The sequence below is a fragment of the Saccopteryx leptura genome, chromosome 5, assembly GCF_036850995.1.
Source record: "Saccopteryx leptura isolate mSacLep1 chromosome 5, mSacLep1_pri_phased_curated, whole genome shotgun sequence".
Taxonomy (NCBI): Eukaryota; Metazoa; Chordata; class Mammalia; order Chiroptera; family Emballonuridae; genus Saccopteryx; species Saccopteryx leptura.
This window is the reverse complement of record NC_089507.1, coordinates 59838668-59861117: the sequence shown is the minus strand read 5'-3', so window position 1 is coordinate 59861117 and position 22450 is coordinate 59838668. Positions and strand designations below refer to the sequence as shown.

Below are 22450 nucleotides of genomic sequence, written 5' to 3'. Positions count from 1 at the left end.
ATATAATGAAGACTTTTCCAAACCATTCACATTTGGCCCAGTTATTCTGAAGCAAGTAGATTAAGTAGGTTTTGCCTTTGAGACACAAGAGTCATGGGTCCACTTTGAACTCAACCTGCCACCTTGTGGAAATTGGAGGCAATAAACATACCCCTTGAATAACTGCAATAATAATATAACCTAGGCTAACATTTATTAAAAAATTACCATATGGATGCACTCTTTTGAACACCTTGTGTTTTCTAATTTAATTATCAAAATAATTTTATGAGGTGGAAACTATTATTTGTTCCCATTTTAAGGGTGAGGACTATGTGACTTACCAAAGTAAAATAACTTGCTTAAAGCCACAGATCTGGGCAGCATGACCCCAGACACTTAACCATGGCACTGTCCTGTGCCTGATATTGCTCCTCTCCTTCTGGTAGATAGATATTTAAATAACTATTGTAGTTCTTTGAAAGGACCATTAACAACCCTTTATCTTGAGCTGGCTGTGTTCCATCAGAATCATCAGAAATATACTTTAGCAGCTACTATCTTGTCCAATGCATACAATGCAAGAAGATTGAGAGTGAAAAGTTTGAAGGAGGAGAGATTTCCTTGGAGCCATTTTTTATTATTTCAATGTTGTTTTCTCTTTGGAGCATCCTTTCAAGTGATCACCATTTCTTTCATTCTCACTCTTTCATACTTAATGCACAGATACGAGCTGACTCAGATTCCAAACCTTGGCTTTGCTGCTGTGCAACATTGGGCTAGTAACTTAACCTTTCTGAGCCTTCTTTTCCTCATCTTTAAAATGGGGATAATATTGACACATACAACCATGCCTTGTTTCAAAGCACATAAGACAGATAAAAAGCATAACAACTCTGAGAATAAATAAAATCTAAAATATCTACAGTCTAAGTCCTTGATTTATATATAAAACAGAATCGGTTATTCTTTAAAATGGGAACAATAGCCCTAGCCAGATAGCTCAGCTGGTTAGAGCTTTGTCTTGAAGCACAGAGGTTGCCAGTTGGCTCCGTGGTCAGGACACACGCAGGAAGAGATTGATGTTCCTGTCTCTCTCTTCCCCTTTCCCTCTCTAAAATTAGGAAATTTACAAAATGGGAACTATAATAGTTTCTATCTCATAAAGTTATTTTGATAGTTAGAAAACAATTTAAAAGGTATTCAACATAGAGAATGCCATATGGGAAGCCCTTAATAAATATTAGCCTAGATCATATTATTACAGTGTATTATTCAAAGGGCATAATCAATTTGCTCTATATCAACTCTATAATTTACATCATATTTGAATAACATTTAAACTTCTAATTATTTCTCTGCTTCTTACAACAACCTGGTACAATTGACAGGAAAGGTCTACTACATCACTTTACAAATCATTATTCCTAAAATTGATTGTGTACCTACTATGAATAGGGAACCGGGCTAGAAATTTAGAGGTATGTGACATACACATTGACATTCACAATAGTTTAGTGGCTGTTCCTTTATATGACAAAATTACACAGTGAAACCCCAAGAAAGCAAGAGTATGAGATCATTGTCCCTAGCTCAGAACTTCCAGAGCCCTTTTAATTTCTTAAGTGAAAAGAGTACTAGTATGATCTTTTGTTCTAACATTTGGTTTTTGTTAATGAGGTGGCTCTGGGTGGACTCCTGGATGCCTTCCAGAGGTGGGCTGGTCACCAAACAGACCAAGCCATGATTAGAAAGCTTGGAATTTTCAGCCTCATGCTTCCATGCTTCTGAGAAGGGGAAAGGGCTGAAACCAGAGTTAATGGTCGGTCAGGTTTATGTGCTGACGCTTCCATAAAAATCCCAATAGGATGGGGTTCAGAGAGCTTGTATTGGTGAGCACACGGCGGTGCTGGGAGAGAGGCACACTTGGATAGGATGGGGTTCAGAGAGCTTGTATTGGTGAGCACACGGCGGTGCTGGGAGAGAGGCACACTTGGATAGGATGGGGTTCAGAGAGATTGTAGGTTGGTGAGCACACGGCGGTGCTGGGAGAGAGGCACACTTGGATAGGATGGGGTTCAGAGAGATTGTAGGTTGATGCGCACATGGCGGTGCTGGGAGAGAGGCACACTTGGATAGGATGGGGTTCAGAGAGCTTGTAGGTTGGTGAGCACACGGCGGTGCTGGGAGAGAGGCACACTTGGATAGGATGGGGTTCAGAGAGATTGTAGGTTGGTGAGCACACGGCGGTGCTGGGAGAGAGGCACACTTGGATAGGATGGGGTTCAGAGAGCTTGTATTGGTGAGCACACGGCGGTGCTGGGAGAGAGGCACTCTTGGATAGGATTGGGTTCAGAGAGATTGTACGTTGGTGCGCACACGGCGGTGCTGGGAGAGAGGCACACTTGGATAGGATGGGGTTCAGAGAGATTGTACGTTGGTGCGCACACGGCGGTGCTGGGAGAGAGGCACACTTGGATAGGATGGGGTTCAGAGAGATTGTAGGTTGGTGCGCACATGGCGGTGCTGGGAGAGAGGCACACTTGGATAGGATGGGGTTCAGAGCTTGTAGGTTGGTGAGCACACGGCGGTGCTGGGAGAGAGGCACACTCAGACAGGGCACGAACCCTCCGTGCCTCTTCCCACACATCTCTTCCATCTGGAGGGTCACCTGTACTCTTTATTATATCCTTTTACAATATAATAAACTAGTAAACATAAGTAAACATTTTCCTGAGTTCTGTAAGCCACTTTAGCAAATTACTTGAACCCAAGGAGGGAGTTGTTGCAATCTCTGACCTGTAGCCAGTCAGTCAGAAGCACAGGTAACAACCTGGACTTGTGATTGACATCTGGAGACGTTAGGGCAGTCTTGTCAGACTGAACCCTCGATCTGTGGGATCTGATGCTGTCTCCAGATTGACAGTGTCAGATTGAGCTGAGCTGTAAGACTTCCAGCTGGTGTTAAAGGATTGCTCGTTAGTATGGGGAATATTTCTCCCCACATACACTGGAAATTAGTGATCAGAACCTATTAGAAAAAACAGGTTCTTCCTAGTTCTATGTACTGGCTATGGATGAAGGTTACTTCTGTGGCCATAGTAGGGCATCATAGCTTCAAAGAAGCATAAAGGGGAGGGAGCCAGACAAAATTATGCTTTCCCTACTTCCTTCAGGGCAATTCTGTGGCCTCCTAGAAATTACAGCTATGACTTACACAACGAAATGATAGATGACATATAGCAGTCAAAATAAATACAACACATGATATGAATATAAATACCACTTAGCAAAATCCTAAGTGAAAAAAGAAGTCCCAGGAATTACATACATGGGACTAAATAAAAAACCAAATGAAAAACTATAAAAATTAAGCAAGAGGACAATAAACATGGAGTTCAGGATGGTATTTACATCCAATCAGGAGATGGAAGGAGAAGACCATGTGGTTGGTAGCAGGTTGTCAAAGTCTTAGTGTTCATATTGAAAGGTGGTTTCAAAAGCACTTACTAGATTACAGAAATAAAGAGACAGAAGAATAAATGGGAAGGGAGGAAAAGAGGGAGGAGTGAGGGAGGGAGGGAGAGAGGGAGGGAGAAGGAAGGAAGGAAGGAAGGAAGGAAGGAAGGAAGGAAGGAAGGAAGGGAGAAAGGGAGGGAGGGAGGGAAGGAAGGGAGGGAGGGAGGGAGGGAGGAAGAAAAAAAGGAAGGAAAAAAAAAGGAAGGAAGGAAGAAATGTATGTATGTGGGAGAACTCTAGTGAAGCAAATCATTTTCCCAGAGGAAAAGAGAACAGTGCAATAATATGAGTTTCTTTTCCCAAGTCTAGGAAGCGGATACTCAGGTATATTTACAAATGTTTACATAGGCACCCCAAATTCACTTATATATCTCAGACGTACTGTATAGGGAGAAAAAGAACTTTGCTTATTCAATAAAGATTTTTTTTTCAATAAACATTCAATAAGTGCTATTTATGTGCCAATCACATTTTAAGCACTAAGGATACAGCAGTCAATGCAACAGACAAAATTCCCTGCATTCAAATAGCTTATGCTCTAGGGTTGAGAAGAACAGTGGTCCTGGGGTGAGACAAATTTTAAGGCAAAATAGTGATTAAGAAGCTGGACACTTAAGTTAGGCTGCTTAGGCTTAATCCTGGCCCTTCCAATGGTTAAGTTACTTAATTTCTCCAAGCCTCCCTTCCTTGTTATGTGTGAGTTAGTGCCTACCTTGTCAAGTTTCCTGAGGATTGAGGATTTAACATTTACTACAGTTTGGGGTTCCAGTCAAGATGGACGCATAAGTAAATGTGGTACTCACCTCCTCCCACAACCACATCAAAATTACAACAAAACTACAGAACAACAGTGTTCAGAACTGCCTGAAATCTGGCTGACTGGAAGTCCTACAACTGGGGAGTTTAGGAAGCAGCCGCATCAAGACGGGCAGGAGAGGCAGAGACACAGACGGGCTGGTCCCTCACCCACGAGTGGTAGATAAAAATCAGGAGGGACACCTCGGCTGCAGAGGTTCCCCCGGAGGAATGAAGGGTCTCAGGCCCACACCAGGCCCCCCACCCCAGGGTTCCGGTGCCAGGAAGAGAAGTCCCCACAGCCTTTGGCTATAGAAACCAGCAGGGATTGAGGCTGAGGGAGACAGAGGGCTGCTGGAATCCCAGGCAGTTCCTACAAAGGGTTCGTGCAGGTACTTACTCTGACTCCCTCCATCTGAGCTCCAGCGCTGGGCCTTAGCTTGAAAGGAACCAGAGACATTTGGGAAGGAACTGAATTGCCGGCATCAGGACGAGAGCCGGCGGGGGTGGGGGGAGTGTTAGGGGGATGCAGCCTCCCAGAAAAGTGCTGGCAGAGTTTATTGTTCCTTTTCTATGCCCTCCACTGACAGAGGTATCTCAGTCTCCATCAATCTGCTCACATTGTTTACACCGCCCTGGTGATTCCTTGAGAACCACCCTACCCAACTTTCTGGCTCACCCAAGTTGTTTCCAGTGGTTTTTCCATACAAATGGTCTGCCTTGGCTCAGGCTTCAGTTTTTCCTAAAACCTCTCAAACAAGCAGCACCTGGCCTCAGCATGCCCCATACATCTTGCTAAGTAGCCCCAGGCCCAGCACTAGCAGCAGTCAGCCTTGTTTCTCAGCTTGACCTCACCTGGTACCTCCAAGCCCAATCACAAGTATCAGACATCTGCAGTTCACTTTGCCGCTCTTGCTAGGTGGCCTCATGCATAACACAGGTGGTGGCTGACCTTGGCCTGCATCTCCCAAGAGGCCCCGGAGCCAGGGCACCCAATGGACAGCTTCAAAGCACCAGCACCCAACCACTTCCATAAGTGACACACTTAAGGGGCAGTCGTGGTGAGCACCAAAGCTTGATAAAACATTTCCTACTCTGGTGTGGGCGTGGTTCTCTATGGTGGTTGCAGCCAGTCCTTTCAGCTGACTGGCCTGGGTGTAAATTCCTCCCATGGACATACCAACAGCAATCAAGGCTCAACTACAAAAGGAGGCTGTACACAGCCCCAGTAGGGGGATTGGGGGATATACCGTGAGTGCCCAGCTTGGGTGATTGGGGAGGCTGTGCCACTAGATTCTATAGGACACTTATTACATTAGGCCACTCTACCACACCTGGGAGAAATATCAGCTCTACCTAATACATAGAAACAAACACAGGAAGGTTGCCAAAATGAGGAGACAAAGAAACATGTTCCAAATGAAAAAAACAACAAAACTCCAGAAAAAAGAATGCCACAAAATGGAGACAAGCAATCTACTAGATGCAGAGTTCAAAACAATAGTTAGAAGGGTGCTCAATAAATTTAGTGAGAACCACAACAGTCCAAAAGGACCAGTCAGAAATAAAGGATATCCTAAATGAAATAAAGATTAATTTACAGGGAATCTACAGTAGAGTAAATGAAAACCGAGAATCAAATCAGGTATTTGAAATATAAGAAAGAAAAAAAAACACCCAATCAGAGAGCAAAATGAAGAAAAAATCCAAAAAAATGAGGATAGTATAAAGAGCTTCTGGGACAACTTCAGGCATACCAACATTTGTACCAATATCATGGGGGTGCCAGAAGGAGAAGAGAAAGAACAAGAAATTGAAAACTTATTTGAAAAAAATAATGACAGAAAACTTCCTTAACTTGGTGAAGGAAATAGACATACAAGTCCAGGAAGTGCAGAGAGTCCCAAACAAGATGAACCCAAAGAAGCCCATAACAAGACACATCATAATTAAAATGCAAAAGGTTAAAGATAGAATCTTTTTTTTTTTTTTTATATATATAATTTTATTTTTTTAATGGGGTGACATCAATAAATCAGGATACATATATTCAAAGATAACAAGTCCAGGTTATCTTGTCGTTCAATTATGTTGCATACCCACCACCCAAAGTCAGATTGTCCTCTGTCACCTTCTATCTTGTTTTCTTTGTGCCCCTCCCCCTCCCCCTTTCCCTCTCCCATTCCCCCCTCCCCCCCGTAACCACCACACTCTTATAAATGTCTCTTAGTTTCACTATTATGTCCCACCTACGTATGGAATAATACAGTTCCTGTTTTTTTCTGATTTACTTATTTCGCTTCGTATCATGTTATCAAGATCCCACCATTTTGCTGTAAATGTTCCGATGTCATCATTTCTTATGGCTGAGTAGTATTCCATAGTGTATATGTGCCACATCTTCTTTATCCAGTCATCTATTGATGGGCTTTTTGGTTGTTTCCATGTCCTGGCCACTGTGAACAATGCTGCAATAAACATGGGGCTGCATGTGTCTTTACGTATCAATGTTTCTAAAGATAGAATCTTAAAAGCAGCAAGAGAAAAGCAGCTAGTTCCTTACAATGGAGCTCCCATGAGATTGTCAGCTGACTTCTCAACCGAAACTTTGCAGGCCAGAAGGAAATAGCAAGAAATATTCAAAGTGATGAAATATAAGGACCTGTAACCAAGATTACACTACCCAGCAAAGCTATCATTTAGAATCAAAAGACAAATAACGGGCTTCCCAGACAAAAGAAATCTAAAGGAGTTCATCACCACCAAACAAGTATTACATATATGAAATGTTAAAGGGTTTTCTTTAAGAAGAAGGAAGAGGAGAAGGAGATCAAAATTATGAATAAAAAAATGACAATAAATACATATCTACCAACAGTTGAATCTAAAAAACAAAACAAACATGCAAGCAGAACAGAAACAGACTCATAGATTCAGAAAACATTTTCTCAGTTGCCAGATGAGAGGGGGTCTGAGGACTCGGTGAAAAAGGTGAAGGGATGAAAATGTACTAATTGGTAGTTATAGAATAGTCATGGGGATGTGAAGTACAGCATAGAGAATATAGTCAATAATACTCTAATAACGATGTATAGTGTCAGTTATGTAATGTCTAATCACTGGGGTGTACACTGACACTAATATAATAATGTATGTCAACTGTAATTGAAAAATAAAAAATGATTTTAAGAAATGTTGTGCTTCAAAGTGTAACATCAAGAAAATTAAAAGACAATCCACAAATGGGAGAAAATATTTGCAAATTATATATTTGATAAGGAACATGTATTCAGAATATATATAAAAAAACACTTCTACAACTCAATAATGAAATATAATTGGCCAAATATATAATTATAAAAGGATCGGAGTAGATATTTCTCCAAAGATATACAAATGGCCAATAAGCATATTAGAAGAGGCACAACATCATTAGACATGGGGGGGGGGAATGCAAATCATAACCGCAATGAGGTAGCAGTCCACACCTGCCACTCAGCAAGTCTATTCCTAGTTATACATCCAAGAGAAATTAAAAGCATATGTCCACACAAAAACTTGTACATGAGAATTTATAGCAGTATTATTTATAACAGCGAATTTCATTTATTTATTTATTTACTTATAGCAGTATTATTTATAACAGTTACCACAAAAACTGATGAATGGATAAAATAAAATGTGGCCTAGCCACATAATAGAATATAATTGGCAATAAAAAGAAATGAAACACTGATAACATGCTACACCATGGATGACATTTGAAAACATTATGCTTAGTGAAAGAAGCGTATTATTTGATTCCATTAACATGAAATGTTCAGAATAAGCAAATCTATCGAGAGAGAAAATGGCCCAAAGCTGAGGAGATCGGGAGGAAATGGAAAGTGTCTGCTAATGGGTATAGGGTCTGTTTTCGTGGTGTTCTAAAATTAACTGTGGCTATGGTTGTCAACCCGGGATATACTAAAAACCATTGACTTGTATACTTTAAGTGGGTCAATTTGTGGTATGTGTCAATAAAGCTGTTATAAAAACAAACAAACAAAAAAAAATTGACTACAGTTTAACACAGTGCCTGATATATGATAAGCACTCAAGTATTAGCCATGATTTTTTGCTTGGTGAGACATTCATTCATCAAATCCCTCCAGCCAAACTCATGAGGGCAAAATTGACACTTGACTACCTTGATTAATTTGTTCTATCAATTTTATCTCCTAAATACTTCTTAAGTATATGTGTGTACTTTCCCCCTTTGGGTTCCCTTGCCATTATCGTAGTTCAGATTGACACTTCTGGTATTGATTATAGAGCTAATTGCCTAGCAGGCTCCCTGCCTCTAGCTTTCTTCTCCTATACATTCTTGATAAAAAATTTGAGCCCATTGTTTCCCTGATTGAAATCCTCCCGGAATGCTCCCTCCATGACTGGCCCCTGCTTATAAACTCTCTGGAACAGTATATGAGCCTTCATAAGCCGGCCCTTGACTATCACTGCTCACCTCCCCTTGTACCCTACGCCTCCATCACACTAACCTTTGGGTAGAGTTGTACAGACATCATGTTAGTTCAAAACTCTGTGACTCTGCAAGTGCTCTTACTTGTACGAGGAGCCTCTCCTCTTCTTTTTAACTGGTGGAGTTTACAACCTTCAGTAGGCTGAATTCTTTTTTTTTTTTTTTTTTTTGTATTTTTCTGAAGCTGGAAACGGGGAGAGACAGTCAGACAGACTCCCGCATGCGCCCCATCGGGATCCACCCGGCACGCCCACCAGGGGGCGATGCTCTGCCCCTCCGGGGTGTCACTCTGTTGCGACCAGAGCCACTCTAGCACCTGGGGCAGAGGCCAAGGAGCCTTCCCCAGCGCCCAGGCCATCTTTGCTCCAATGGAGCCTCGGCTGCGGGAGGGGAAGAGAGAGACAGAGAGGAAGGAGAGGGGGAGGGGTGGAGAAGCAGATGTGCACTTCTCCTGTGAGCCCTGGCCAGGAATCGAACCCGGGACTTCTGCACGCCAGGCCGACACTCTACCACTGAGCCAACCGGCCGGGGCCAGTAGGCTGAATTCTTGATCCCACCTCCATGCTGCTTCTATCCCTTATACAGCGTCATTTCCCTGAATGCACAGCACATACTGTGCTGTGTTTATCTGCTTACATGTTTCCTCGGATTTTAAGCTCTTTGGAAAAAAGAAATGAGTCTTAGTCCCCTTGGTGTACCCAATACTTAGTACAGGGCCTGGCATGTGGTGGGTGAACTATTGAAAAACGGCTGCAATGCTGTTGTGCTCATTTTAATGTTGCTTGGCAATACTAATGATAACATGGTAATTGAACACTTACCGTGTCCAGGCACAGGGCTAAGTGTTCACAGGCATTATCTTACTTAATGTTTAAGAAACTCAATGAGAAAGACGAAGGTGCTATAATTATCACCATTTTACAGATGACAAAACTTTGGTTTGGCAAGGCTTAGCAGTTGCCAGGGTCTCAGAACTGGTAAATGGTAGGGTAGGAAGTCAAAACCAGGTGTGTAAGACTCTAAATGCCTATACTTTATTTCTGCATGCATTCTAGAAATTCCAGAAAAGGAAATAACTTCTCTATCTTTCTGAAACTCTCAGGCGTGTTCACCGGGGGACTGCATTGATTACAAGCTCTGAACCCGCACATTACCGTTTCTATTTTTCACACACCTATCATTTCTATTCTATTCCAGACAAATAACTCCAACTGGAATTTTTTACTTTACATATTTCATATTAGTCAAGATATTTCACGGTAAATCCCTTTCAAAGATAACATGAGGAATTTTTTAAATGCATCATTTTGCAAACTTATTTTAGAGAAAAAGGAAACCTTATCAACTTGATTCTAAATATCCATTCTGAGAAAGAAAATTTAGCATAAAACAACCACAACTCATGCCTTCCATTAAGACAGAAAGTGGTTAGATTAATAGTTCATCAGGTATTTTTAAAGACTAAAATAACTTACTATGCATAGCCTCTCCTTTAGCTTGATCACGACTAGAAAGGGTAGGCAGGATTACATACATCTTCATTTTTATTCCTTTTCTTAAAGATGAATGTGATTAATAAGGTAATAGATTGAAGCAGCAATAGCTTTTGTAATAAAAACATGTTATAAAATATCATTAGTTGTTGGCACCATGGATCAACAATGTTGGCAATGCTAAACAGACAATTTAACAAAAGCAACAACTTTTATTACCCTGATTTTGCATTTAATACTTCAGAACTGTACAAAGATTCGCACCTCCTAAGCAGAAATAGAATTTGGATAGTATTAGGAGATCCGTCACATCACTTTATATTTTTATTTATAAACTACTGTATTATAATGAGATGCTCTAAAATAATCACATTGTTGTTATTGTTGTGAAACAATGAAAATCTCTGTTAGGAAAACAGGCTGCTGTTTATACTTGCTTGTATTTTTAAATACTGTGAAAATGAGTAAGCAAAGCTGTTGGAGAAGCCCATCGTGGGAGCAGGCAACCTTTGGAGATGATGTTCTTGACTCAGTCATCTCCTCCACAGAGCTTTAAGAGTGCAACTTCATAGTCTCCAGAAGTATCCGACTGCAAAGAATAGGACAGATGGAGAGAACAGGTGCAGCATAAATAATGAGGGGACCGTAAATGAATCAAATCCCATAGCCCCAGTGGATTCAGTGGGGTACCATTTAGTAAAACACGCCTGTAATTCCATCATTCATTCATATCCGAGTGTAGTTATTTGCCAGCCTATCACCTTTTTTATAATATATAATGTTTAAATTCTTCCTGATATATTGCAGTTAAATTTCAATTTGGGTTTAACAATATAAGATTTCATCAATTACATAATATTACAAAATGTTAATTTTTTAAACAAAACTTAAAAAAAACTATAGTTTTAATATTATATAATATCTACCAAACACTTCTAAGGGTAAAGTAATTAACCCTCTAAATAACTCTAAGTAGTGGGTACCGTAAGTATTTCCATTTAACAGATAAGAGAAAAAGAGCGGTTAGGAAATTTGTTCCAAATCATATAATAAGTGACAGAAGCAGGATTTGAACCCAGTTCACCTGCTGCCTTAATACCATACTATACTTATGAAAGTGAAATGAACTACATCCCCAGATAGTCTATTTCTCGATTCCTTTCCCTTAGACCAGCCAAAAAATCTTGGTTCAGAAAAGATACCCTGTGAGATTGAAGCTTAAAGTACCAAGTTGCCATGTTTTCTATGCAAAAGCGGTAAAAATGTTGCATGGCATTGGAGGTAAAACTTGGCTTTAAACCGAAATTGCCTAAAATCCTCACCTTATTCTTATTTTATTTAAGGCAACTCAAATAGCAAGCATTTCTTATCACTTAAGTTTCACATTGGGTAAATATTAAATAAGTGGCAATGTAAAGGAAGGAATAAAAAAGGGTCATTTAGAAAAGAAGTTAAGCATTATTTTCATAAGACATAGCAGGCATTAATATATATTCTTCTGTTTTATACAAATTTCAGTTCTTTTCCTATTGGTTTTCCTAAGTCTTGCTCTGCCACATGTAATAATATCTCCAATGGCTGACAAGTCAACAATGCTCTAGCTTTGTGTTAAAATATTCCCTCTTGTCATCAAAGTTGTAAGAATTGTTAGGGGTTCTATCAGTTGAGAAAATATATTCAAGCAACTTAACATACAGCTCTATTTAAAATTCTGACCCACTATAGACACTACACAAATATTCATGCTTTTCTCTTACCTCTATTCTAGTAAAATAGCTATCCTATTTATATTGCATTTTAGAAATTTTATCAAAATAATGTTAGTGAAATTTTAGAACCCTTGAAAATAATTCATACTTCCCTAATTAGGTGACATTAAATGTTCTTAAGAAATTAAAAGTTTCTGTTGGCCTGTTTTTAACAGTGTTTCTCTCTTCTTCCAACTTTTATTCCATGTTTTATCATTTACATTTAATCTGGCTTCCCAATTATTTATTCTTTTTTATTTTTTTAGCGAGAGAGAGAAAGAAAAAGAGAGAGGGGGAGAGGGGGAGAGGGAGAGGGAGAGAGAGAGGGAGAGAGAGAGAGAGAGAGAGAGAGAGAGAGAAAGACAGGGCCAGACAGACAAGAAGGGAGAGAAATGAGAAGCATCAACTTATAATTGCAGTACCTTAGTTGTTGATTGATTGCTTTCTCATATGTGCCTTGACCAGGGGGCTCCAGCTAAACCAGTGACCTCTTGCTCAAGCTAGCAACCTTGGGCTCAAGTCAGTGACCTTTGGGCTCAAGCCAACAACCATGAGGTTAAGTCTATGATCCCATGCTCAAGCTGGCAACCATGCGCTCAAGCTGGATGAGCCCGTGCTCAAGCTGGCGACCTCAAGGTTTCAAACCTGGGCCCTCAGTGTTCTAGCCTGATACTCTATCCACTGAACCATCTCCTGGTCAGGCCCAATTATTTCTTTGTGGTGTTCTTTCAGTTATTTTTTGCATTCTGACCACAACAAATATACTCTAGGCTCTCATCTCGTGTCATTAGTTTCCTTGATTCTAGATTCATCAATCTGCTTCTCCAAGTTGTTAATTTTTACTGTTTTATAAATCTAGGCCAATCACCACACATTCATCAAGAAAGTAGTCCTTACTTTTCCTGTGAGTAGTCCTGGCTTTTCTTCCTTCTTCTCTGGCATGTTTGCAGGCTTATCCTCTACTATTCATCCAATAATTGTTAGTAATGCTTAAACTTCAGTTCTCAGTTTTCTCCTCCCAATCTATATTTTCTCCCTGGAGGATTTTCATCTATGTCCAAGGATTCAATAACATAATTGACTCTGAAAATATATCTCATACTATTAGCTACTGACTCAACATCTCCACTTACATCTCAAACTCAACATGTGCAAAAACAAACTCATGGACTTTCTCCTCTGCTCCAAAAAAGCAAAAAAAAGCAACAAAAAAAATCAATCAATAAAATAATTTTTAAAAATAAATTTAAAAACAAGACAAAACAAAACAAACACCTAAAACCTGACGCTCTTGTAAGAAATGGCATGACTGTTTCCCAAGTTAGAAACCTGGGAGTCATCCTTGACATCTCTCTTCCTTGTTCCTCATGCCAAGTGTCTTCACTTTAACTCCTAAATATACTGCTCACAAAAATTAGGGGATATTTTATCGCTTCATATTCATTTTGATAGAGCCCTTAAGTTTTTGAGCAGTATGTACTGAGCTTTTGCTCTCCCCTCTCTTTGTATTGCCAGTAGCTTTGCTGACGACTTTGCAACACCCAGTCATAGCTACTCTAGTATGACTAATAACTTATTACCCGGCATCCTTCTATTTTCTGTCCAATTTACTCTCTACTATCTCAGGGATCTTTTCAAAATTTACTTCTAATTATGACACTATCTGCTTAAAACTAAAATTCTTCAGTGGTTTCCCATTGCTCTTAAACTAAAGACAAAATCTTTAAACATTGTCAGAAAAGTCCTAGTGACCTGATCCCTCCAGCCTCATTTTTCATTATTTTTCCTCTACCACTAGGGCTTTCCACTTGCAAGTCCTTTTGTTAGAATGCTCTACTTTCGGCTCTGGCTGGTTTGCTCAGTGGGTAGACCATCATCCAGGCATAGGTACGTCCCAGGTACAATCCCCAGTCAAAGCACACATGAGAAGCATTTTATCTGCTTCTCTCCCCCTCCCTCTACTCCTTCTCTCTCCCTGCCCCTCCCACAGCCAGTAGCTCAATTGGTTCAAGTGTCCACTGTAGGCACTGAGGATGGCTTGGTTGGTTCAAGAACATTGGCCTCAGGTGCTAAAAATAGCTCAGCTGATTTGAGCTACAGCCCCAGACAGGTTGCTGGGTGGATTCTGGTTGGGGCGCATGTGGGAGTCTGTCTATCTCCCCTCCTCTCATTTAAAATTAATTAATTAATTTGTTAATTAATTAAATGATTAAATAAAATAAGAATGCTCTACCTTCCCCGATACCCATAAACGTGGCCTTGATGTTGTCAAGGCCTACTTTCAGATCTGAACCATAACTTCTTCATAGAAACCTTTCCTGCAGGTCAAATGCTGCTATTATATGTTCTTACAGCATAATATTTTTTTCCTTTACATTTAGCATACTTGTACATAGTTTCCTTTATGTTTAACATAGTTCCAGATTTATTTGTAATTCCATATGAACAGGAAAGTTTTTCTCTTATAATTGTAACCCTGAGCTTAGCACATAATTCTAATGTAGTAACTATTTTTGATTGAATAAATAAAATACAAATTTCATGATCTCAGAGCTCTCTTTCAACTGAATTCATCTTGCCATTTGGATTTTCTTTTTCTTTCTTTCTTTTTTTTTTTTTTTTATATTTTTCTGAAGCTAGAAACGGGGAGGCAGTCAGACAGACTCCCGCATGCACCAGACTGGGATCCACCCGGCATGCCCACCAGGGGGCAATGCTCTGCCCATCCAGGGCGTCGCTGTGTTGCAACCAGAGCCATTCTAGTGCCTGAGGCAGAGGCCATGGAGCCATCCTCAGCCCCCAGGCCAACTTTGCCCCAATGGAGCCTTGGCTGCGGGAGGGGAAGAGAGAGACAGAGAGGAAGGAGAGGGGGAGGGGTGGAGAAGCAGATGTGTGCTTCTCCTGTGTGCCCTGGCCGGGAATCGAACCTGGGACTTCCACACGCAGATTTTCTTTTTCTTTAGGCTTTATTTATTGATTTTTAGAGAGAGGAGAGAGAGAGAGAGAGAAAGGGGGTTGGAGCAGGTAGCATCAACTTCAGTTGCTTATAGTTGCTTCCTGTACGTGCCTTAACTGGGAAAGCACGGACCTCAGCGTTCCACGTTGATGCTTTATGCATTGTGCCACCACAGGTCAGGCTAGGTTTTATTTTTCAATACTTCCCAAGATAGACTTTCTTTCTTTGTTTTTGTTTGTTGTTGTTGTTGTTGTTGTTTTTGGTGACAGAGACAGAGAGAGTGACAGAGAGAAGGACAGATAGGGACAGACAGGCAGAAAGGGAGAGAGATGAGAAGCATTAATTGTTCGCTGCAGCTCCTTCGTTGTTCAGTGATTGCTTTCTCATATGTGCCTTGACTAGGGGGCTAGAGCAGAGCAGAGTTACCTGCTTGCTCAAGCCAGTGATGTTGAGCTCAAGCCAACAACCTTGGGCTTCAAGCCAGTGACCATGAGGTTATGTCTATGATCCCATGCTCAAGCCAGCAACACTGCAATCAAGCTGGTGAGCCTGTGTTGAAGCCGGATGAGCCCGCCCTCAAGCAGGTGACCTTGTGGTTTCGAACCTGGGTCCTCTGCATCCCAGTCTGATATTCTATCCACTGTGCCACCGCCTGGTCAGACCCAAGGTAGACTTTCTAATCAATCAAGTGACTTATTACTTTTTTCCCTTCCTACTTCTCACCTTTAAGACTCCACCAACAGCCTGACCTGTGGTGGTGCAGTGGATAAAGCATTGACCTGGAAATGCTGAGGTCGCTGGTTCAAAACCCTGGGCTTGCCTGATCAAGGCACATATGGGAGTTGAGGCCCTGGCCGGTTGGCTCAGCGGTAGAGCATCAGCCTGGTGTGCGGGGTACCTGGGTTCGATTCCCGGCCAGGGCACATAGGAGAAGCACCCATTTGCTTCTCCACCCCCCACCCTCCCTCCTTCCTCTCTGTCTCTCTCTTCCCCTCCCGCAGCCAAGGCTCCATTGGAGCAAGGATGGCCCGGGTGCTGGGGATGGCTCCTTGGCCTCTGCCCCAGGCGCTAGAGTGGCTCTGGTCGCGGCAGAGCGACGCCCCGGAGGGGCAAAGCATCGCCCCCTGGTGGGCAGAGCGTCGCCCCTGGTGGGTGTGCCGGGTGGATCCCGGTCGGGCACATGCGGGAGTCTGTCTGACTGTCTCTCCCCGTTTCCAGCTTCAGAAAAATACAAAAAAAAAATAAAAAATAGGGAGTTGATGCTTCCAGCTCCTCCCCCCCTTCTCTCTCTCTGTCTCTCCTCTCTCTCTGTCTCTCCCTCTCCTCTCTAAAATGAATAAAGAAAAAATTTAAAAAAAAAAGACTCCACCAACCAGTATAGTACCTGGCCCACAGGAGGCACTCAACACATGCATATTAACCTGAAAGGTAGGCTCAAACCCATTTCCCTAAGAAAATATTTCCTATTTAATCTCAAATTTCTTTTACTCTCAATTCCTATATTACTATTCTCTGTACCCTACAATCTAATATTTGGGTTTTTTTTTTTTTGTATTTTTCCGAAGTGAGAAGCAAGGTGAAGGGGGAAGCAGACAGACAGACTCCCGCATGCGCCGGACCGGAATCCACCTGCATGGCCACCAGGGGGCGATGCTCGACCCCTCTGGAGTGTTGCTCTGCTGCAGTTGGAGCCATCCTCAGTGCCTGGGCCAACTTTGCTCCAATGGAGCCTTGGCTACATTGAGATAGAAAGGAGAGGAGGAAGGGTGGAGAAGCAGATGGGCCCCTCTCCTGTGTGTCCTGGCCGGGAATCAAACCCAGGACTTCTACACACCAGGCTGACGCTCTACCGCTGAGCCAACTGGCCAGGGCCTTGTTTGTTGTTTTACATTATTATCTTTTAATTATTTTATTTATGCCCATATCACTTCACGTATATTATAAATAAGTTGAAGGAGACTACTATGTTTTCTCTTAATGAGCCTAAAAATTTTGCTATTTGTTAAATAGTTACTTAATTTGTTGATCAAGGAAATCTACCAAAAATGCAATTTCATCCAAATATTCTTTTAATATCTTATTATTAATTAATAAGAGATACACAGTTTCCACCTACATCTTTGTCTCCTTCTCCCCACCAGTCATCACCTGAGGAAGGTGTTAGTGAGCAGAGAAATGTCTAAACAGGCAGAAGGAAGAGGAAGACAGAAGCCGAGGCCAGGAGGACCCTGTAGGGTTCAGAAAGATTCATACCAAAATGTGCCTCTGTAATTTGCAGACTAGTTAAAACTAAAGTCAACAGAGGCCCTAGGGCTCAAAGAAAACTTCTGTCCTCCCTCCTAACTACCAAGAAGAATGTGAATTAGGGGCCTTGCCCATAAGAGAGTATCAGAAATAACCTTTTTTGATCTATCTGTATGACAAGGCAAAGTACAAATTACTGAATATCTGCTCTTCTTATCATCCTACAGGGACCTTCTGAAGCCTCAAGTCATCTTACCTCATGTATGACAAGGAGGTAGGTCATATACACCTCATGTTACCTCTCTGTCCCCGAGCCTCTTGTGTCTGAACTTTCTGACTCATGTATGTGGGGTCCCCATACATGCGCATGTCATTAGAGCGGGTTATTTTCTCTTGTTAGCCTGTCTCATGTAGATTTATTAGACAAGGTGAAAGAAAGTCGAAGGGGAAAGTTTCTTCCACCCCACGATACACAAAACGGACCTCCAGCTCCTGAGTTGTGAAAGTAAACCATCTGACAGGGTCTTATTCGTCAGTAGTGAAAATCTAATATTACTTAATAATGCACTTACAGGAAGGAGAAATGAAGAAACCTTTTATCATTTAAAATTACAAACTGAACTCTTCAGCAATGTATTTTTCTTTTCTATTAATATTACCCCTAGTTTAAATGTTTCATAATACAATAAGCCTCAATTACCCAGACCGCTGGGGGAAGGAAAATGACTGGTTAATTTAATTTTCTGGTGTGCTGAGGGTGAATGGAAAGCCCTCTTTATGTTTCAATCTTGTTACTGACAATCTTTATAAAAGGTATGCGTCTATTTTTCTGCCTTAGTAAGAACAGTATGGTTAACATTATTGAATCTTCCTCTGTTGATTGAAACCGTTGTAATGTGTCAGGATCGATTTGAATTGCTTTGAGTGTGAGCAATTGATGAAATCTTCGCTAAGCCCCAGGCACGGTCTGAGGGTTGTTGCCTTTTTGAGTAAGCCCCTGATTTCAACTTAGGCATGTATCTCTTTCTGCAAAGGTTTGGTACAAAAACAAAAATTTTTTCTAGCTCTGGCTAGAAAAAAATAAGGGTGGGTGGGGGGATTCTGGTTTATGAATCTAGTTGGCTGAGTGATGTTTATTCATCCACCCATCGTAAAACCATTTGTGAAACTTGAGGCAGTCAAGTTCTCCGGATGGCTGCTCACAGGCCCAGGCCAACACATGTACCTGGTCCACGGTGGCTACTGTGGCTGGGGCCAACTCAATGGCTGGGCCATGGGTTTCAGCAGTTTGTAGTGACATAGGCGTGCAGACTTAACAAAGGAATCCCTGGTGGCCACGGCTGGATGGCACCTCCTGCATAATGTGGAACTCCAGTTTCATAGGGGCATGAGAGAGGTCAGGGGCCCAGGATCAGAATCCACAGGGTACATAAAACGATCCTGTAGCTCGGGCCCAGATGAGTGTATAGCTCAGACTCCATACACAATGGTGGACCGCCTTTGGACCACTGGTGCTCAGAGCAAAAGCGTTTTTCTCCCAGGCTAGCTTTATCCGTCGGGCCCTACCTCAGAGCTTGGGCCTCAGTGCTCTTACACTACTTTAGATCCTCTTGTCTTCACTTCTGGACTTAATGCTTTTCAAAGCTGATTTTCTCCTGACATCTGAGGATGGATGAGGTTGAGGCACAGAAAGACCTGTGGGACGTCTGTGAAGCCAGCCCTGGACTCCCCCCCTTCACCAGCCAGTAGCTCTGGAGCCTGGGACAGTCTGACTGCCCGTTCAACAACCTGGGCTCCCGCTTTGTTTCAGATTCCAGCTTGGACTGACACTCTCACTCATCGACTGGAGACTTGAATGCCATCTAGGGGGCTGAGGTAGAGAACTATCTTCAGTGGGGGCCACAGCCCCTTAGTTCATCATTCCCAAGTTGTCATATTATTATTTTTGAAGATTTTTATTGATTTTTAGAGAGAGAGAGAGGCAGAGTGGGGGAGTGGGAAGCATCAACTCATGGTTGCTAGTTGTATGTGCCTTGACTAGACAAGCCTGGAGTTTTGAACCAGCGACCTCAGCATTCTAGGTCGATGTGAGGGTCCCCTGCACCCTCACAGGTCAGGCAGTTGTCATATTCTTATTGGGACTATGACTTTTGAACCATTAGCTTAATGTATGGAAGCCTCTTACACAATTTTTGCAGGTCTTACCTCTTTATTAATTCTAATAATTTGTCATTTATTTGAGGTTTCTATATATATACTGACAACTAAGATCTGAGAACAATGAAAATTGGTTTCATTCTTTAAAACTCAAAGGAAGTTGAAATACATTTTAGGAGGGTTTTCATCCAGAATGATATTGTTAGAGATCAATTCTACTTTTTTTAACTTAAGAAACTATAAAAGAAAAGACTGACAAATTCAATTTGACACCAAATGATTGGGAAATATTTCAGTATGTCAAAGGAAAAATAACACACTGGGAAAAATATTTACAATTCACAGACAAAGGCGAATCTAACTTACATGAAAAGAAGTCTAAGAAATTGACAGCCCTCCAAAAAAATTAAAACTCCAAATTTCAAGACAATAATGGGTGAGGAACATTAAATAATTACTGGGAAAGAAATGAAAACGGTACTTAAAACATGAATATATGTTCAGAGTCACTTATATTAAGAAAAATGTATATTAATATTACACTGAGATACAATTTCTCACCTACCAGATGCCAAAACTTGGAAACACCCTCTGTGCCAAAACTACGGAGAAACGAGGATGTGTATATTCTTTGTGCAGATGGAATTCCATTGGTAATATTTACCAAAATTACAAATAGATTCACATCTGTCTCAGCAGTTCTTACCTACTTCTGAGAATTTATCTCAGAAATAAACTCTGTTCGAATTTTTCCCACAGATATATTTGTACCTTATGAAAGTGTGTATGCATATTGCAGCATTGTCTGTAATAGCAGAAACTGCAAACATCTGTTGCTGTGAGGGGATAAACAAGCAACAGAATGATATGCAGCTACTTAAAAGAATGAGACAGCTTCAGCCTGACCAGGCGGTGGCGCAGTGGCGCAGTGGATAGAGCGTTGAACTGGGATGCCGAGGACCCAGGTTCGAGACCCCGAGGTCACCAGCTTGAGCGCGGGCTCATCTGGTTTGGGCAAAAGCTCACCAGCTTGGACCCAAGCTCGCTGGCTTGAGCAAGGGGTTACTCGGTCTGCTGAAGGCCCGCGGACAAGGCACATATGAGAAAGCAATCAGTGAACAACTAAGGTGTCCCAACGAGAAACTGATGATTGATCCTTCTCATCTCTCCCTTCTTGTCTGTCTGTCCCTATCTATACCTCTCTCTGACTCTCTCTCTGTCCCTGTAAAAAAAAAAAAAAAAGAATGAGACAGCTTCATACACACTGAGATAAAAAGAACACCAAGCTGCAGAACCATGTTATCTTTGTGTAAAACGAAGAGGAAATTTTAAATATATTTTTCTTTCCTGGCATTCTTATAAAGAAACCCTGAAATAAATAAAAATGCTGCAATATACAAAATAGGTAAACATCTTGCATATGCAATTGACAAAAAAGGAAAAATCAGTGGCTGCTAAACCAAAAAATAAAAAAATGTTGAGTATCTCTCATGTGCCTGAGATTCTAGTCTAGAGCTGAAAAATAGTCTATTTTGACTATTTTTTGCTATTACTACTCTTTACACATTGACAGAGAGAAATCTAAGTCATATATCTGCTGTTCTAAGGATGAGAAGTAAAAAGGATGGGGAAAGGCAAAATGTGGTTTTTTTTATTTTTAAGAGGAGACTTACTTTAATTGCTGAATGCAGGGAATAGCCACACCGCTTCTTAAACTCTGCTCGAATGTCCAAAAGGTCAATTTCTGATCTGGAAACCATTATTCGGTTCAGAGTGAACTCATCCGTTCCAGCACCCTGTTAAGATATGCAGGCGTCCACAGTTCAAATCTCATCAGTCACATAACAGTTTATAGATCTTTATTTATGAGAAAAAGATAGTTGTGCACAACATGGTCAACTGCCATGACTCTTCTTCACTTGTTTATCATCAAACTTTCTCATTCATTTATTCAAGAAATATCTATTGAGAACTTACTCTCTGCTACCATGCCAAATGTTGAAAACAGAGATGAGATACCCCTGTTAAGCTTTCAGTTGTGCAAAGAATACAGGCAAGAAAACAGGCCATTCCAATATAATGTGATGGGTAGGAAATATTGAGTAGTATGGGCATATATATTAGGGCAGCCTACAATAGATCAAAGATTAGGAAAGGTCTGTCTGAGGACGTAGTATTTCAGCTGAGGCCTAAATAATCAGCCAGGAGAAGGGTGGGCTTCATAGAAAGAGGGAAAAAGGGTTTCAGTGGAGCAAGTGGCAGATGTGAAGGTTTAGGGCAAGAAGGAATGCCACAGTCAAGGATACATAAATCATGGGGAGGAATAGCAAGAGATGCACTTGCAAAGCCAGGACCTTGTAAACCATGACGTGAGAGTCTGACTCCATCCCGAGTGAAGAAAACCTGCCATCTTTTAAACAGGAGAGTGCTGAGGTCAGATCAGATCTGCAGTCTCAGAGGATGTCGTCGACAGCAGCATGAGGGATGGATTGCAGGGCAGGAGTAGGATGAAGATAACAGAATAAAACAAGAGGCTCTGGGACTCACCCAGAGGTGACTGCACTAATATGAAAAAGAATGATGATGGCCTGACCTGGACAAATAGCAGTGTGGATGGAAAAAATGGGTCAGTTTTAAGACATGCTTATGAAGGCAGATGACAAAACTTGATGTATCGTTTGAAGAGAATGAAGGAGGGGGAGAAGTGTAAAATATCTGAGCAGTTAAGTGGGTATTGACACAATTCATTTATCCCAAAATGCTTATTAAGCATCTACTACATGCCGGGCATCGTTCCATGTACTGTGCACGTGGTTGTGAACAATCTCTATCCTCTATCCTCATGGGGTTTACATTCTAATGAATGGAGATGATCAGTAAAGAAAACTAACAAATTGTTTAAGTAAACTGCAATGAAACTATGGAATGGAGTGTGACTAATAGGAAGCCAACTGACCTATGCAGGTCAGGTGGGCAGGGAAGACCTTTCTCAGGAGGTGACGTTTGAGATTTCAGCAGAGAGGACAACACATGCAAAGAT

The 22450-nt window shown here is 41.4% G+C and overlaps 1 protein-coding gene across 1 annotated transcript in view; it reads right to left on the bottom strand.

Moving 5' to 3' along the window:
* Positions 1–10497: 10497 nt before the first annotated feature.
* Positions 10498–22450, bottom strand: part of ANXA3 (annexin A3) — a 54323-nt gene continuing 42370 nt past the window's right edge. The window contains exons 12-13 of the mRNA XM_066385788.1: positions 21084–21206; positions 10498–10894 (exon numbers count right to left, since the gene is read on the bottom strand). Coding sequence (XP_066241885.1) covers positions 10835–10894; positions 21084–21206 — 183 coding nt within the window. The 3' untranslated portion in view covers positions 10498–10834. The remainder of the gene's footprint in view (positions 10895–21083; positions 21207–22450) is intronic.